At 40.4% G+C, this 17,315-nt stretch overlaps 2 protein-coding genes across 3 annotated transcripts in view; one reads left to right on the top strand and one right to left on the bottom strand.

Moving 5' to 3' along the window:
• hmg20a (high mobility group 20A) overlaps nucleotides 1–914 on the bottom strand; it is an 84,506-nt gene extending 83,592 nt beyond the window's left edge. The window contains exon 1 of one of the 2 annotated variants that reach the window (XM_028823155.2): nucleotides 826–914. The gene's annotated coding sequence lies outside the window, so the exon portion shown is untranslated. The remainder of the gene's footprint in view (nucleotides 1–825) is intronic. The other variant, XM_028823158.2, reaches the window with a different exon arrangement.
• Nucleotides 915–13,496: 12,582 nt separating this feature from the next.
• calml4a (calmodulin-like 4a) lies at nucleotides 13,497–14,975 on the top strand. Its single transcript, XM_028823013.2, has 5 exons — nucleotides 13,497–13,540; nucleotides 13,631–13,661; nucleotides 13,828–13,968; nucleotides 14,084–14,272; nucleotides 14,369–14,975. The coding sequence occupies exons 1-5, from the start codon at nucleotides 13,538–13,540 to the stop codon at nucleotides 14,464–14,466; spliced, it is 462 nt and encodes a 153-aa protein (XP_028678846.1). The 5' UTR covers nucleotides 13,497–13,537; the 3' UTR covers nucleotides 14,467–14,975.
• Nucleotides 14,976–17,315: the final 2,340 nt, after the last annotated feature.

The raw sequence follows: 17,315 nt of genomic DNA, 5'->3' as shown, positions 1-17,315 counted from the left end.
AATCAATTGGGTAAATGACGATTTTTGCAACTGTTATTATTTAATTGTAAATCAGCACTTTTGGGAGGCATCTTGCAAAGTGTATTCATTTTTGGTCTGAATGGGAATCATCGTCCGACATTGTGATGTTACCAATTATGGGGTACAGCGTTCAGTAAGACAATAATCAAAACAAAAGCAGCGAATTTTGGTTGAATCCTGAGGCCAGTGTTGTCGTCTCTGTATTTTCACGATTCTTCCTTTCATCTCTAAATATATACGTGTGAAGGTAACTGGCGATCCCAAGCTGGCACGGTGTTAATAGGAGCCGCGATAGCCTGGCGCCGCATCCACGCGTGATGACGAATTTTTGCCAGATGTTACTGGAAAAGCTCAAGCCCCCTATGGCCATGACAATTACTAACGCGAGTTTGAGAATATTGCCACTGAATCACTACCCCCAATGTGTTAATTACTGCTTTAATTTGAACCCTCTATTGTTACAGCACATCAGCCACTGGCACATCTTACGAATCACTGAACAAGTCCGGTATTCCGAGTGCTTTTCCCTTTCAGATATAAAAGACAGGCGGCTCAAGTTTATTCATTCTAGTGAAAAACTATTCTCTTCAAACACGTTCATCTTTATCATTTGTTCAGCGGAAATGTTAACAACATGTCACCTGGAACAAAAACACACCAAAATAAAAACAAAAGACTCGACCGGAAACGAGCCGCGTTACATTATACTTATTTTCGGATGCTAACTGGGAACCCATATGCCTACATCCCCTAACTGCTTCTTTAATGCATTTTTCTCTGGAAAACATGCCAGTCTTAACAAACCTGGAATCCGTTGGAAACCTCCTACAATCGCATCCATCAAACGCCACCTCTGTGGCGATCCCAGCAGCACCGCTTACGCTCGGCGCGTGCCTATTACGTCATCGTGCGTGCGCGAGCTCAAATCGGCAGGTGTTGTAGTGGTTCGTTATTCTAAAATGCGAGCATATAACGGATTTTCGATCAAAGTGCCCAGTGGTGTTCTTCGTTTCGTCAATCTGTATCGCCTTTAAGACTGTCTGCGATGTAGTTCAAGTGGTTTAATGTTGCCAGATTCCGACAAGATCCTGCCACGTTCGTAACGTCACTAGCCTCTGTAACACGATGGGAGATGTATTTCTGGGTGGCAATATGCAAGTATTATTTAAAATTATAACTGCCGTGCGATAAGTCCCGTTCTTCCACAACGTACTGTAGCGGCAATGACAAGTTATATCATACATGTTAAGTCACCTATAACTGGCTGGCATTTCATCATGTAAATGAACAGCTTTAGAGCCTGTGTCTGGGGTTGCTATAAAAAACAGCAAGCCTGCTCTACCTTACAAATAAATTATATCTAATGTGGCAATGGTGAGCAGTCCTTTTAAGGATAATGAGCCATCTATTGAACAAAAGATCCATTTTGGCACTTGGTGCCAGTACTACATTGGTGTCAAAAGGAGGATGAGAATAACACCTGTTCAATTTAGCAAAGCGAGTAGTGTAGAGACCTGTAATGGACTTACTTATGGTCACTAGAGACTCTCACCGCGGAGATCCTGGATCAGGAATGTGTTTTGCAGCATCACTATAGGGAGAGAAAGATAGTTAAGAGACTGCTATCGTTGCAGCTTCACCACCTCTTCTCCTTCTGCTAAGGTCCTTTGACCTGCCTGGATCTGTGGACTCCAGCAGTGCTTCTGGCTTATGGAGCTGGGAAAAGTGTGGCAGATAGAGTTGCCACTGACCCCAGGTGTAGAGTGTGAAGCTGAGCTGGTGGTAAAACTGCACAGGCGAAGGATGAGGCTGAGCATAGAGGCATTACAGAGCAGCAGCGGAACAGAGAGTCTCAGCACTGAAAGCTGGACCTGGACACCATTAGCAGTGTCAGTTCAGTGAAGAAACAGCCAAGAGATACATCTGCAACTCCAGACAAGGAGGTTCGCTCTCTTACAATCCACAGATCACTGCACAGAAACAGCTCTGCTGCAGTATCAGTCTATGAAGCGCTCAGGACTCCTACTGATGTGCCTCTGTCGCCAGCTGTACAGCCGCCGTGGATAAAAGATCAGTCTACCATTTCAAAGAGTTGCTCATCACTTCAAGGAATTAGATATGGTCACTGGTGATAACTACTTTGAAGTGTGTCCTATGTTTCTGCACGGATTAGTTGCATCAGCCAGGGATGATTCACCTATTGCATCAGCTGGCATTCCAACATGTAAATGAGAAGAATCAGAGTCAGAGGTGCCTATAAAAATGGCAAGCCTGTAATGTTGTAAACAGAATTCTGTATAGTGCAGCAATGGTGAGCAGTCTTATTAAGGACAGTGAGCTACCTAAAAGAACAATGTGAAGAGCAAAGGATCCTTACTGACACATGGTGCCTGCACTACAGTACACGATGGTAACCGAGAGGTTGTACCTTTAAGTCTAAGATTACGGTTAACAAATGAGCACCCTGAAGAATGAAAGCACACTGCTTATAAAACACTCCTTATAAATAAATCTGCAGGATCTCAATCTTAAGTCAGTACATTATGTAGAAGATGATGACGTACATTTATATACTGCTTTTCCTCACTGCTCAAAGCGTTTTACATACAGTGGGGGAGCCACTTCAACTACCAACAATGTGCAGCATCGACCTGGATGAGGCGATGGCAGCCATTTTGCGCCAGTACACTTCACCATACATTAGGTATGAGGTGGTGAAGGGACAAAAGAGAGAGTTAACCAATTAGTGAATGGGATGATTAGGGAGGGGGAGAATGACCAGGCTGTTATGGACAATTTAGCCTGGACATGAGAAAACACCCTATTCTTTATGAAGGATGTCCAGTGATCTTTTATAACCAGGGAGTGTCAGGATCTCTGCATTAGGTCTCATCTGAAAGATTGTGTTTTAAAATGGCACTGTGTTACCATCACTGCAATAGGTCATTGGGATCCACACACAGACCACTGAGTAAGTGTTCCATGCTGGCCTCTTCCAGCAGTAACCCAAGCTTTTCCTAGATGGTCACCAATCCAAGTACTAGCTAGGCCCAAACAGGCTTAGCTTCAGGTGGATTACCTGCTCTCAAGTGCAGTTTATGGTGCTGGCAACAGTAAGCATGACAGATACACCATAATCGTCCTGCCTGTTGCTGGTGTATATCCAATGTTAATTAACTTACAAACTGCTTCTAAATCACACCACCCATTTTTAAAGTGCTGTTTAGCAATGACTGATTAATTAATTGCTAATTTCCATTGAGGCAAATCTGGCAGTCACCTGGGGTGACATTTTGTGAACCGTCCTAGACATTTTTTTTTTTTAAAGCAAAGTTTAATGTTGTGTTCAAAACTCCAAGGGGAACCCTATTTAAAAGAAATTTTGTGTAAAATAGCATTCAAAAAAACAAAAGGGAGCATCTTAACAAATGTAAAATTTTCATATTAGCCTAGGGAAGCCTTGGGCGGAGTGGTGGTTCTGAGGCCAAGGATTTGAACTGGCAATCGGAAGGCTGCCAGTTCGAATCCTGTAAATGCCAAAAGTGACTCTATTTCGTTGGGCCCTTCAGCAAGGCCCTTAACCTGCAATTGCTCCATCCTGGGTATGACGTTAATCTGCATCTAGCCCTGCAAGCAGGTCCTCCAACCTGCAGGGAAAAACCTGGGGGTTGCTGGCAGAATTAGCACTCCAGCAATCATAAAAAAAAACCTCACATTGGTTCCATTCCATCTGAACTAGTGTGGTGCTGATGGGTCATGGCTGCACTTGGATCCTAATCTGGGATCCTGATGTGGTTTGTCATGTGGTGGGTGTGGCAGCGCCTGCTCCTAACTTCTCTCTCTAGGGAAGCAAAAAAGCTAAAGCCAATTGTGTTTAAAGAAGAAGTTCTGTATTTTTCAATTCAGTTATTTCTTTACAATAATGGAATATATTAATTTTCCACATAAAATTGTATTCTAAAGTAAAGTGATTTTTATAAATTGTCTGTTCTTGCAGCTTACAATAGGACTAATGGGGACACAAGTACACAGATAGATAAAGCCTTAACAATTTACCATGTCTTCAGATACTGTACATACATATTGCAAAACAGCTTATCCATGTCTTTTTAAGAAGGAAAGAAAGCAAAATGCTGTGATATTCAAACATTTTAAAAACAAACCATGGCTGTGCACTTTACTTCGCTTTACTTTGTCTTCCTCTATGGCAACCTCAGAAAGTAAATCGCCAAACAACATTATTAATATTACTGAATGCTGATGTTTCTGTTCTACAGACAACTAGACAATAATAACTAAAAAAACTCCCACATTATAATCAATTTTTCATATTTTTTTCACTCTATGGAAGCTTATTTCAACCATCCATTGACTTTTAATTATTACACAAATATATGCTGCCACTGCACTGATAATTACAGATGTATGCTACAATGAGAGAGAATATTAAGCAGGCCCACAGCACTCAGTAAGAATTGAACCGATATTATAGGGAATGCTTGAAGTGGAACCAAATTATTGGTGGTACTCTGTGTTGTTGGCATCTTGGTCATCCTCACAATGCAGTATTAATTTTATATAAAATTTATTCCCCCACTGGAGACTGGAACACATTGATATAAGTATATGACAGTAAAGAGTCTTGGGGGTGTCCTTTGGAGATCAGAGGTGCCTACATGCACCAGTAAGCCCATTTCAAGCCCTGGTTATAGGCATACATCTATCCATGGGGGCAGGATTGCACGGGAGGCATGAGAGAAAAGGGTGAACATGCACTCACTCTAGGGTCAATTTAGCAATGCTAAATCACCAAAGTTTAATCAGGCTGACATTCAGTATTTATGTTTTTAACATAGGCACAGTTCATTCCTACCTCAGAGCACAGAGGTCTGCATGAGTTTTGCTTGTTCTCCCCATGTATTTACAGATTAGATTGGTATAAGTCAGTGTCACTGGGTTTACAGTGAGTTTTAGGATTACTGTATTTTATTATCATATCCTCAGTAAGAGTGACTCATCTAAGAGACTAAAGTTCAACTTACAATATTTACAAATCCTTAGAAAGGAAAGCTTGACTCTTTCAAAAACCTAAGGCTTTAATTAAAAATACAATACTTTGTAATCAGTTCAGATGTATTATGTGCACAAAGTACAATGAAACTCCAATATGCTCTCTTCACTACACTGCCTCTTGGGAGTGATTCTCAGTTTGTAGGCCAGGTAAAATAACACAGAATGTAATGGGCGAAAAGCATCATTTAAGAAAAAAAAAAAAAAGCGCACATCTGTTGTTACAAGCCATGGCTTAATCACTGAAAAAACAGAACTGCAGAAGTAGGATATTAAGTGTAATGTACAACCCCAATTCCAATGAAGTTGGGACGTTGTGTAAAACGTAAATAAAAACAGAATACAATGATTTGCAAATCCTTTTCAACCTATATTCAATTGAGTACACTACAAAGACAAGATATTGAATGTTCAAACTGATAAACTTTATTGTTGTTTTTGCAAATCTTCACTCATTTTGAATTTGATGCCAGCAACACGTTCAAAAAAGCTGGGACAGGGGGCATGTTTACCACTGTGTTATATTACCTTTCCTTTTAACAACACTCAAGCTTTTGGGAACTGCACCATAATGCACCACACATTTTCAATGGGAGACAGGTCTGGACTGCAGGCAGTCCAGTCTAGTACCCGCACTCTTTTACTACAAAGCCACGCTGTTGTAACACATGCAGAATGTGGCTTTGCATTGTCCTGCTGAAATAAACAGGGACGTCCCTGAAAAAGACGTTGCTTGGATGGCAGCATTTGTTGCTCCAAAACCTGTATGTACCTTTCAGCATTAATGGTGCCTTCATAGATGTGCAAGTTACCCATGCCATGGGCACTAACACACCCCCATACCATCACAGATGCTGGCTTTTGAACTTTGCGCTGACAACAATCCGGATGGTCCTTTTCCTCTTTGGACACGACGTCCATGATTTCCAAAAACAATTTGAAATGTGGACTCGTCTGACCACAGCACACTTTTCCACTTTGCGTCAGTCCATCTCAGATGAGCTTGGACCCAGAGAAGCCGGCGGCGTTTCTGGGTGTTGCTGATATATGGCTTTCGCTTTGCATGGCAGAGTTTTAACTTGCACTTGTAGACGTAGTGACGAACTGTGTTAACTGACAATGGTTTTCTGAAGTATTCCTGAGCCCACGTGGTAATATCCTTTACAGAATGATGTTGGTTTTTAATGAACTGCCGCCTGAGGGATCGAAGGTCATGGGCATCCAGTGTTGGTATTCGGCCTTGCCGCTTACATGCAGAGATTTCTCCAGATTCTCTGAATCTTTTGATGATATTATGGACAGTAGATGATGAAATCCCTAGATTCCTTGCAATTGTACGTTGAGAAACGTTCTTAAACTGCTGGACTATTTGCCCACGCAGTTGTTCACAAAGTGGTGAACCTCGCCCCATCCTTGCTTGTGAACGACTGAGCCTTTTGGGGATGCTCCTTTTATACCCAATCATGACAAACACCTGTTTCCAATTAACCTGTTCACCTGTGGAATCTTCAAAACAGATGTTTTTTGAACATTCAACTTTCCCAGTCTTTTGCTGCCCCTGTCCCAGCTTTTTAGGAACGTGTTGCAGGTATCAAATTCAAAATGAGTGAAAATTTGCAAAACAACTAAAGTTTATCAGTTTGAACATTCGATATCTTGTCTTCGTAGTGTATTCAATTGAATATAGGTGGAAAAGGATTTGCAAATCATTGTATTCTGTTTTTGTTTACGTTTTACACAACGTCCCAACTTCATTGGAATTGGGGTTGTAGGTTGGCAAAAGGTCAGGGCTTTCTGTCATAATTCCACTCATGACAGCAGCTGTGAGCAGATGAGCAAACCGAAAATGTATTCTTACCTCAAGAAAAATGGGACCTGGTAGAATAATAATTTCTAATTTTCTTTCGTTATCACAAAGATGCCTCATAAATGTTTAAAAGTTTTAAAGCTTTTTTTAGCTATGGACCCGTGTCCCCATTAGTAAGCTGCAAGAACAGACTAGATGTTTTTCAAAATTTATGAAAAATGCATCAGTTTAGAACACAATGTTTTTGTGGCAAATTAATATACAGTAATCCCTCCTCCATCGCGGGGATTGCGTTCCAGAGCCACCCGCGAAATAAGAAAATCCGCGAAGTAGAAACCATATGTTTATATGGTTATTTTTATATTGTCATGCTTGGGTCACAGATTTGCGCATAAACACAGGAGGTTGTAGAGAGACAGGAACGTTATTCAAACACTGCAAACAAACATTTGTCTCTTTTTCAAAAGTTTAAACTGTGCTCCATGACAAGACAGAGATGACAGTTCTGTCTCACAATTAAAAGAATGCAAACATATCTTCCTCTTCAAAGGAAACAGAGAGGAAAGCAAACAGATCAATGGGGCTGTTTGCTTTTAAGTATGCGAAGCACCGCGGCACAAAGCTGTTGAAGGCAGCAGCTCACACCCCCTCCGTCAGGAGCAGGGAGAGAGAGAGAGAGAGAGAGAGAGAGAGAGAGAAAAACAAAGTCAAAAATCAATACGTGCCCTTTGAGCTTTTAAGTATGCGAAGCAAGCAGCTGCACAGAAGGTAGCCAACGTGAAGATAATCTTTCAGCATTTTTAGAGGAGCGTCTGTATCGTCTAGGTGTGCGAACAGCCCCCCCTGCTCAATCCCCCAACGTCAGGATCAGAGAGAGTCAGCGCAAGAGAGAGACAGAGAAAAAAAAGTAAGTTGGGTAGCTTCTCAGCCATCTGCCAATAGCGTCCCTTGTATGAAATCAACTGGGCAAACCAACTGAGGAAGCATGTACCAGAAATTAAAAGACCCATTGTCCTCAGAAAATCCGCGAACCAGCAAAAAATCCGCGATATATATTTAAATATGCTTACATATAAAATCATATATAGAGTGAAGCCGCGAAAGGCGAAGCGCGATATAGCGAGGGATCACTGTACTCGCAGTTAGGAGACCCAGGTTTGCTTCCCGGGTCTCCCTGCGTGGAGTTTGAATGTTCTCCCTGCGTCTGCATGGGTGTGTGTGTGCGCACGCCCTGCGGTGGGCTGGCGCCCTGCCCAGGGTTTGTTTCCTGCCTGTGCCCTGTGTTGGCTGGGATTGGCTCCAGCAGACCCCCGTGACCCTGTAGTTAGGATGTAGCGGGTTGGAAAATGGATGGATGGCTGTTTATTTCTCTATGTATATAAATGTGTTTGCATTTATTTATTTATTCAAGTGATTCCACAGGCAACATGAAATAAGCCCTGAAATGAAAACTGTCACTTTCACTCATCAAAGTTGAGAGGGTGGGTTCTCACAAGCACCATTTTTTGATTGGTGAATCCTCCCCAGAGTAGACATATGCACTTTGCTTATGCTCTACAATGAAGTTTCTCACACTGTGATTTAAACTCCAGATTCTCTAGCTAGCCACTAAGCCAGGCTCTTCATTTTTTTTAATTAAAAAAAATTGTACAGAGATTTTCAGTGTTACCAGTCTTAATGCACTCTGGTGTAATGATGCATTGGGATGTCTTTAAAGAATGCTTACTCTCATTGCTTATTATAGCAAATTATGACAAACTCTTGAAGAATCAATCACGGATTGATTCACTGCACAACAATTTTCTTGAAAAGTCTTGCTTCCTGAAAAGTTTTTACTGATTGTGACAGGCACCTACAGGGTATGCACAAATATAGTTTTGGTTTTACTGCATCACGTCAGAACTCTGAGAAATAGATAGATAGATACTTTATTAATCCCAAGGGAAATAGACATTTATATGTTTACTGACAATAACGTATTTAATCACATATATGTTTCACATAAGCCATTAAATTCAACAGAATTAAAAGTGTTTTGCTCCTGATTTTCTTTTGTATTCAATGTCTGGTGCATCACGTTGCAGTGTCCAACAGTAGTCAGCAAGCATTGATGGATTCCTGTTGCCCTGGTATCATTTCTCCATCATAGCAATGTCCTGGTGAAACCTTTCACCGTGTTAGTCACTGACAGCACCGAGATTTGCGGGGAAGAAGTCCAAGTGTGAGTGGAGGAAATTAATCTTGAGTGACATGTTGCACTTCATTGTCTTATATGCTTTGAGAAGTTTGTCTACCAGCTGAATGTAGTTTGGGGCTCTGTAATTGCCCAGAAAACTGTCAACAATTTTCTTTGAAGGCTTTCCAGGCAATTTTTTCCGGCCCAACTAACAGATCTTCAAACCGCTTGTCCCACATAACATGTCTGATCTGAGGGCCAACAAAAATGCCCTCTTTGATCTTGGCGTCAGTTATTCTTGGGTAAATCTGTCTTAAATAATGAAAACCTTTGCCTTCTTTCAGTGCTTTCACGAAATTCTTCATGAGTCCCAGTTTTATGTGAAGAGGAGGCAAAAATATCTTTGCCAGGTCGACAAGCGATTCATGTGCCACATTTTTCTGTCCTGGAACTAACGTTTTATGGAGTGGCCAGTTCTGTCAAGAATCATGCGACTCTTTGGCATGGCTGTACCATTCACATATGAAACATCAGTACTTTGTATAGCCAAGATGCAGTCCTAGTAACAGAGAAACGACTTCAAGATCTCCAGAGATATTCCAGTTGTACCTGCTATACTGGATATGGTTCAGCAACAGTTCCATATTCTCACACGTTTCTTTCATGTGTGCTGCATAGCCAACAGGTACTGAAGGATAAACGTTGCCATTGTGTAGCAGAACAGCTTTCAGGCTTAACATTGACGAATCAATGAAGAGACGCCACTCTTCTGGGTTGTGATCACAACCCAAGGCCGAGAACAATCCTTCAATGTTGCAACAGAAACAGAGACTGTCGACTTGTACAAAAAATTTGGTTATATCATGATGTTGGCCTGGAAACACAGAAATTTTCGTACCTGGCGACAGCAAACACCATTCCTGCAGTCTCGAACCCAGCAGCTTGGCTTTTGACAGACCAAAATCTCTGACCAAATCGTTCAATTCGGACTGTGTTATCAGATGTGGATCACCTGGTGAGCACGGTTCAAAATCCGGGTCAATGTCACCGTCAGTACCCTGCATTGCAGTTTCTTCATCTGGTTCATCTAAGGTCCAATCCTCTGGTGGCTTCGGAATTGGAAGACTGTCGTCATGTGGCACAGGTCTCATTGCTGAAGGCAGATTAGGATATTCAATTCACTTCTTATTTTTGGCAGAGGAACCAGACATTAGTCAAACAGAAGTAACAGTTCGTCACATGGTCTTTCTGTTCTCGCCATATCATCGGAACAGCAAACGGCATCGTCTTTCGAGTGCCTCTGAGCCAGGCTCTCAAACTGACAGCACATGTCGCACAGCAAATCTGAGGCGCCCGTTCCTTGTCTTGATCACCAATTTTGTAGCCGAAATACAGATGATAAACTTTCTTCACAAGAGCAGTCATCCAACGTCTCTGAGGCACAAGTGTATATTCGCCACAGATATAGCAGAATGTATCGCGGCTGTTACGACATTGGCGAGACATATCGCCCGAGACCAAAATGTCTATAACATCAAGCTTACTTACTGTTATATTGCTACAGATACTATACTTTACTATACTGATACTATACCTACACACTATCTATATTAGCCAAATGAGCAGGATCGGTGTATGCAAGCCACCTTTATAGCATGCTGAGACAGCGTCAAGCTTGTGCAAACCCGCCCAGGCATGCCCAGGATGTCAACTTCCACAGAACAGCTTCCAACCTGGCCTGATTCCATACCTGGACATGCCCAGGCTGCACAAACCGTTGTTGAGAAGTCACTTACGGGAGCGAAAACGTTTGGATACAAATGTAAGAAAAAATCATGACAAAACTGAACGGTACATGATGGGTAAATTTTGATGTGATATTCATGATCAGCACCCAAAAATCTAAGAAACACTCAACAGTGTTTAAAAGGCAAAAACTTTGTTGTGCAGTGTTATGAATCCTGCTAAATCCAATTAAGAGGATTACAATGGCTGAAGCCTACTCTAGTGACATCAATCAGTGTTATGAAACACACAAAAAAGACTGAAACATCAGATGTCAAAGACTGTATACTCTCAAAGTTCCGATTTCAGGTTTTCATAAAAATCATTAAGAATTACCGTCCTTGTCTAGGAAGGGGATTATGAAGGCCTATCAAACAGTATGATGATAGTGTGTATGCAGCATTTGAAGAATGAAAAGCTTTGAGCAGCAGTAGAAATGTGCTGGAACGTCCACTTGACAACATATCTGGCTCATAGACAGAAATGACAAAGTGCCTCACGTGCACACTGGAACATTTGCAGGAGCTTAACAATACCGACTTTCTTTTTCAGACATGATGGCTTCTAGTACCTTCACTGTCATTTGTCCCAGCATCCTTTGTTTGAGTAAATGTTGCGTCTTCTCAGTAGGCCACCATTTCTCCTACATCCTACACACAAAGAAGGCTGTCAATAATATACCTGACGTTAAGGGCTTCAAGTTTTTCTGTGGGCTTCAGAATGGATGGTTGTCCTTTGTGCGTATCTGCCACTTCTATAAAACATTTGTGTGTTTTGCGAAACATATTCATTCCACATGGACACAAAAATATGTATACAGCTCTCTACAGTGCCATCATGTTGTGGATTGGTGTACAGGTTAAGCAGAAAAATCATTAATAACAGCAATGTCCTTACATAGGCAGCAGAGGGAGCTAAATGCACACCAAACTGCCACTCAGCGTCAAGCTTCAGAGCCACCACACAAGAGTTCATGAACATTAAGGCCATGTAACATTAGTTGACCATTCAGATTTTCAGATGTAGTCTTCATTTAAATAACGTTAGCAAGCCTTAAGTAGTTAGCAGCACACTTCCATGAATTTAGTCGCATAATACAACATGCCCAGCGACTCACTCTAACTCATACAGGACTCAAAAAGGTTGGATTTTGTTTTTAGTTTCAATCAACACAGATACACAAATATAGAGACTGTTCTTAGATAGAGTTTTAACTGTATGCAATGCAATCATGTTGTGGAATAGTGTACAGGTCAAGTGTAATAGCAACAATGTCCTTAGGCAGCAGAGGGAGCAAAGTGCACACCAAACTGTCACTCAAAGAGAAGCTTCAGACATAGGGATGGACTGGGTATGCAAGAGAGCCGACAACCAACCAATGATTGCTTGTCTGCAAGTAAAATGCAAATATTACAGCCACAAAAAATGAACAACATGGGTGTTTGGATCTCAAACAGAAAAGTAGCTCATTTGTCTGATGTCTAGTATTTTCTGTAGAAATGGGGAAAACAAAAACCTGAAGTTTCAGCTGACGTCTGTAACCATGTTAACCCTTTGTAAAGCACTAGTTTCATCAGGCGGCACACTACTGGCTGTCCAAAAAGGGGCAAGCTCGACTGTGCTGGAAGGTCAGAATGCAGATGCTGAATTTGACATATCCAGATTATTGGTCATGTAAAGTGACATGGTGTGGTGACAAGATCAGCACCTGTAGTTGGCAAGCATGACATACACCATGACTAGAAGTCGTGTCATGCGGCATTGGCTTTAGGAAATTGTTATTTTGGAAATCCCATCAGTCAGGCTTAGGCATTGACCAATTCTGTCTATCAATTTACTAACAGGCATGTGAACTCTTGTCTAAAAAGGATAGATCAAACTGGTGGAAAGCTTTATTGCAAATCTTTTTTCTCTCTCTCTCCACCCCCCCCCCCCCCCCCCAAATCAATCTATGTAGTGAATCCCCCAGTGCCAAAGGTTTTGCTGTGAGACTCCTGGTATTATTCTTTTCATGAAGGCCTAAAGATTGGGAGATACAAGTGCCACAGAGGTATGTTGCCAGTTTGAGTAGAAAATAAATTTTAAGCATGCACAGCGCTAGTTGCTACCAAGGATGCACCATCTCCTGTGGTCATGAGCAAAGGAAACTGGGTAAATAAATAGACAGATAGCACACCACTGACCACACTATCCACTGTCAGTCAAGAACAGTTGAAGTAATAGTTATTATCTCTTTCACTACAAGGCACTGTCATCAAATTCTGCACCCTTTAAGTCACCCAGGAAGTAATATAAAAGCTGTTGCTCATATGGCCGTCTATCATTTACTGCCTGCACCTAGAGGACAAAGGTGTTCTTAGGCTATTCCCACTGGCAAAGGCATAATTTCCCAGCTGTTTCACTTCTATTCTGGCTCCAAGTATCCAAAGTTCATTAAGACTTCTCATTATGCTGAAAGGTTAACATGACAATAGAAACAAGTACAGAACCGTCCCAATGCAGCAGATGGTAACTGGAGTGTGGGTATCAGATTAGGTCTCCATAGAGACAGTTTATTGCACTTAGACTTTGCTTTCGAGGGGGGATGGGGGAGTTTTGGTGTTGGGCAAAAAAAAAAAAAAAAAAAACCCCACACGGAAGTAACACAGCTACAACGCACAGACCTTCAAGACAACAGGATGGTAAGATGGTGCTGCTTTCCTACAGCCTTTATAGTTGCAATAGCTTACACGATTGTTTATGTAAAGTTATTTTTTAATCTTTCCAAACAGGCAAAATTTTTGACACAGGACCAAATTAATGGTGAGTAATGACTCCAGTTCGTGTCTGTTGATCGGTTTCTTTCATTATTATTTATATACCAAGTTAAATCTTGTCCAGTTTTACAGCTGAAATGGAGTGGATTTCCCAGTAATGAGAAACCCACAAAGGACTAAAGAACTAATTGAAAACATGTCCACTTGTGCAGAATTTAAAGAATGCTTCTCACTGTATGACACCAAGCGTAAAGGAAAGATCAATGCCCCGGACCTGCTGACAGTGATGCGATGCTTGGGGACAAGTCCAACCCGTGGGGAGGTGGATCGGCACTTGCAAGTCCACAAAATAGGCAAGTCTTCAAAATACGGATACAAAATACAGGATCTGTGTCACATATCCTGGGGTTTCAAGAGAATTTTTTCTTCTAGAAGGCCACTTTAATAACAAAAATTTCCTAACTATAGGTTCCAATGGTGAAGTCGACTTTTCCACATTCCTCACCATAATGCATCGCCAAATACAGCAAGAGGACCCTAAGACAGAAATCCTGGAGGCTATGCTGATGACAGACAAGCAGAAAATGGGCTACATTCAGGCCTCTGAGCTACGAGCCAAGTTAACAGGCCTTGGAGAGAAGCTCACCGACAAAGAAGGTACAAGGCAACTTGACATATAACAGACATGAGATTACAGGCTTTTGTTTGCAGCAGCTGCTAACACTGTTATATTCTTTTCATCCACTTTTACAGTAGACGACCTGCTAAAGGAGGCTAATGTGGAGCCCAATGGCATTGTGCATTATGAAGAGTTTGTTACCATGATTACACTGCCACCACCAGACTACTAACAAAGCAGAAACCAAATGAGCAAAAGTCGCAAAAGCCCAGATGAAACATGGCCCCCCTCTGTGCTGGTGGTTCCTCGTCTTACACTATTAAGCACTGACAAAAGTAGGAAGCAGACAACAATAAAAGAAGCAACTTGTGCGGCTACAGGTAAAAACTAAAAAGTAAGAATGGGAAATCAGATAAATGTAAACAACCTGTTGTAAAAACAAATAAAAAAAATACTTAGCAATTCATATGGGGCTTTTTCAATTAAAATGTTTTCAGTAAATTATTTAAACCCAGGTTTAACGTACAAAACTGCATGCTACTAAACTACATAAATTCATCATTTTGTATGAGGTTCCTATTGAATGTTACTTCCACAAGTGGTCTTTCCGAGTTGGAAAATTACTTTTTAAAGTGAATACCTTAAAGCTGAGAAGAGGAAGTTGTAATGTGTTCATATTTCTACCGCTTTGCATCATTCTGCATGGCAGTTTTCAATCCTGGGTAGCTCATGTCAACTACAGAAACTGGATTGACCAAACTTTAGTAATTTGTTACTTGTGAAGCAAAAAAACTATTCTGAAATTGGTCTGACCCATCTTATTCTGCTGATTTTGTTACAGACTAAAACTGCAAATGCATTATGCAGTGTTTCTGGTTAGAGTCACAGATAAATCAATACCAACATGGAAACATTAGAGAAAATATTTAATTATAAAATCTAAAAGTAGAGATAGCCAGCAACTCAAAAATTTAAGAGCAGATAAAATCCGTACCTTTGTTGGCTATGACAACCCTTTCCTGTTTAGGGCCACAGGTGTGCTTATTCCGGTATCAAGCCAGATTTGACAGAAAAAAAATTAATTTCATCAGCTCCCTTCTAAAATCCTATCCCCATGCTTGTCATTGTCCAGGGATGTTTTGCGATATATTTGATGTTAAAAGAATCAAGCTATACATACAGAGACATGGGAACAGTTAACAGGTATGCCAAATGAACAAAGACTTCAATAACTTGCATTGGGGTCCTTGATTCCTGCCATTTTAGGTTGCACTTTGCCACAAAAGTAGACTAAGTGGCTTTCAGATTGCTACGGTCATATAACAAACTACATTTTGTTTTAGTGTTTTGGCAAAAGAGAATATGTATTTCTTGAAATTGTGTAGTTCCTCATAAAAAAGCCAACATTATACACATTGATCCTAAATTGATGATAACATTTGCTTAGTTTCTAGCTATCTTAGTAGGCAAAAATGATTAATCAATATCAACTGCTCATAGATGTGAAGTCAATGAATGCTTTTAGAAATTAATTTTGTTTAAAAACACAAGATACACAAACAAAACTAAGGGATTCTCTCTCTATCCAGGATGAAACAAATAATTCATAATAATAATAATTTGTTTCAAACTTACTGTGTGCACAGACAGACAAATGGAAGACATGGATAACACACATTTCTGCTTTTTGTTCTTGCAAGAACACATGCTTTAGTAACTGAAGGAAATGAGTGTGAATAATAAAAATGACTTTTTTTTTTTTTTAAAGAAATTAGATTCAACACATCCACGTATCCAAAGGGCAACCCTACAAAGACCTAAGGCAGAAGGTGGCATGGCTCTACCTTTCAATTTTATTACTGGGCGGCAAATATACAAGCAATAAAAACTGGACATTGACACAAATAGATGAACATACACAGTCTTGATCCACAACAGAAATAAAATCCAGCAGTACTTTATATTCTTTCCTTTGTACTCCAATAAGTACAAGTCATCGCCTATATACTTACTACACAATTGTACTTCACTCACTCAGAACATGGAACCAATGTAGGAAGTATTTAAAGATAGAGAAGCTTTTATCTGTGGCACCTCTGCACAAGAAACACCTTTTTCCATCCACTGAAATGTACACAGTTTTTAATGTCTGGAAAACATTCGGGATTAAATCACTTAGAGATCAGTACATAGACAATGTCTTTGCATCCTACGAACAATTACACTTCAAATTTAACTTTCCAGCAATACATTTATTTCACTAGTTTCAAATTAGAAACTTTGTTAAACAAAACCTGCCCAATTTTCCTCTCCTCCCACTTACCTCTATTCCGGAAAAAATATTGATCTGTCTTGATGAATCAGACAGCATCTCCGTAATATATAAAATTATTTTATAGTCCCTCCCTTTCAAAGATCCTAGAGTACAGTGGGAAAAGGATCTTTCACTCAACATCTCAGAAAAGGAGTGGAAGGTAGCAATGTACAGAATTCACTCAAGCTCCATATGAGCAAAGCATACAATTATTCAACTTAAAAATTAGATATCGAGCACATCTGTCTTGTTTAAAATTGTCCAAAATGTTTCCAGGGTAAGATCCAACCTGTGAACTTTGCAATCAAGTTCCAGCCTCATTGGGCCATATGTTTTGGGCGTGCAGCAAATTAAAATAATTTTGGACCAAAATCTTTAAATGCCTTTCAGTTAGCCTTGGTGTCACTATCCCTCCTAATCCATTACCAGCTGTGGTTGGTGTACTTCCAGATGGGCTTAAAGTGGAGAAGGACAAACTGTAATTGCCTTTACTACACTATTGGCACATGGACTTATCTTGCTCAACTGGAAGAATCCTAACACCTCTTTTAAGTCAGTGGGTAACTGATGTTATATTCTATTTGAAATTGGAAAAAAATCTAATTCTCAATTAGAGGATAAGTACAAACATTTTCAAAACCTGGCAGGATATAATCAACATTTTAGAATAAGAATTTAAATTGAGGAAACAGATTCTGTCCTCTTTATTTTTATTCATTTATTAATTTATCAATTTACTTATTTTTACTAATTTAAAGTTTTACTCT

Source organism: Erpetoichthys calabaricus, chromosome 17 (assembly GCF_900747795.2).
Source record: "Erpetoichthys calabaricus chromosome 17, fErpCal1.3, whole genome shotgun sequence".
NCBI classification, from domain to species: domain Eukaryota; kingdom Metazoa; phylum Chordata; class Cladistia; order Polypteriformes; family Polypteridae; genus Erpetoichthys; species Erpetoichthys calabaricus.
Note: the sequence above shows the minus strand (reverse complement) of the source record. Positions and strands in the feature narration are given on the sequence as shown.

Excerpts from the sequence above, each read along its gene's own strand:
- calml4a (XM_028823013.2), top strand. Across the intron at positions 13,969-14,083 it reads CTTGCAAGTCCACAAAATAG|GTTCCAATGGTGAAGTCGAC; the intron begins GCAAGTCTTCAA and ends TCCTAACTATAG. Across the intron at positions 14,273-14,368 it reads GAAGCTCACCGACAAAGAAG|TAGACGACCTGCTAAAGGAG; the intron begins GTACAAGGCAAC and ends CCACTTTTACAG.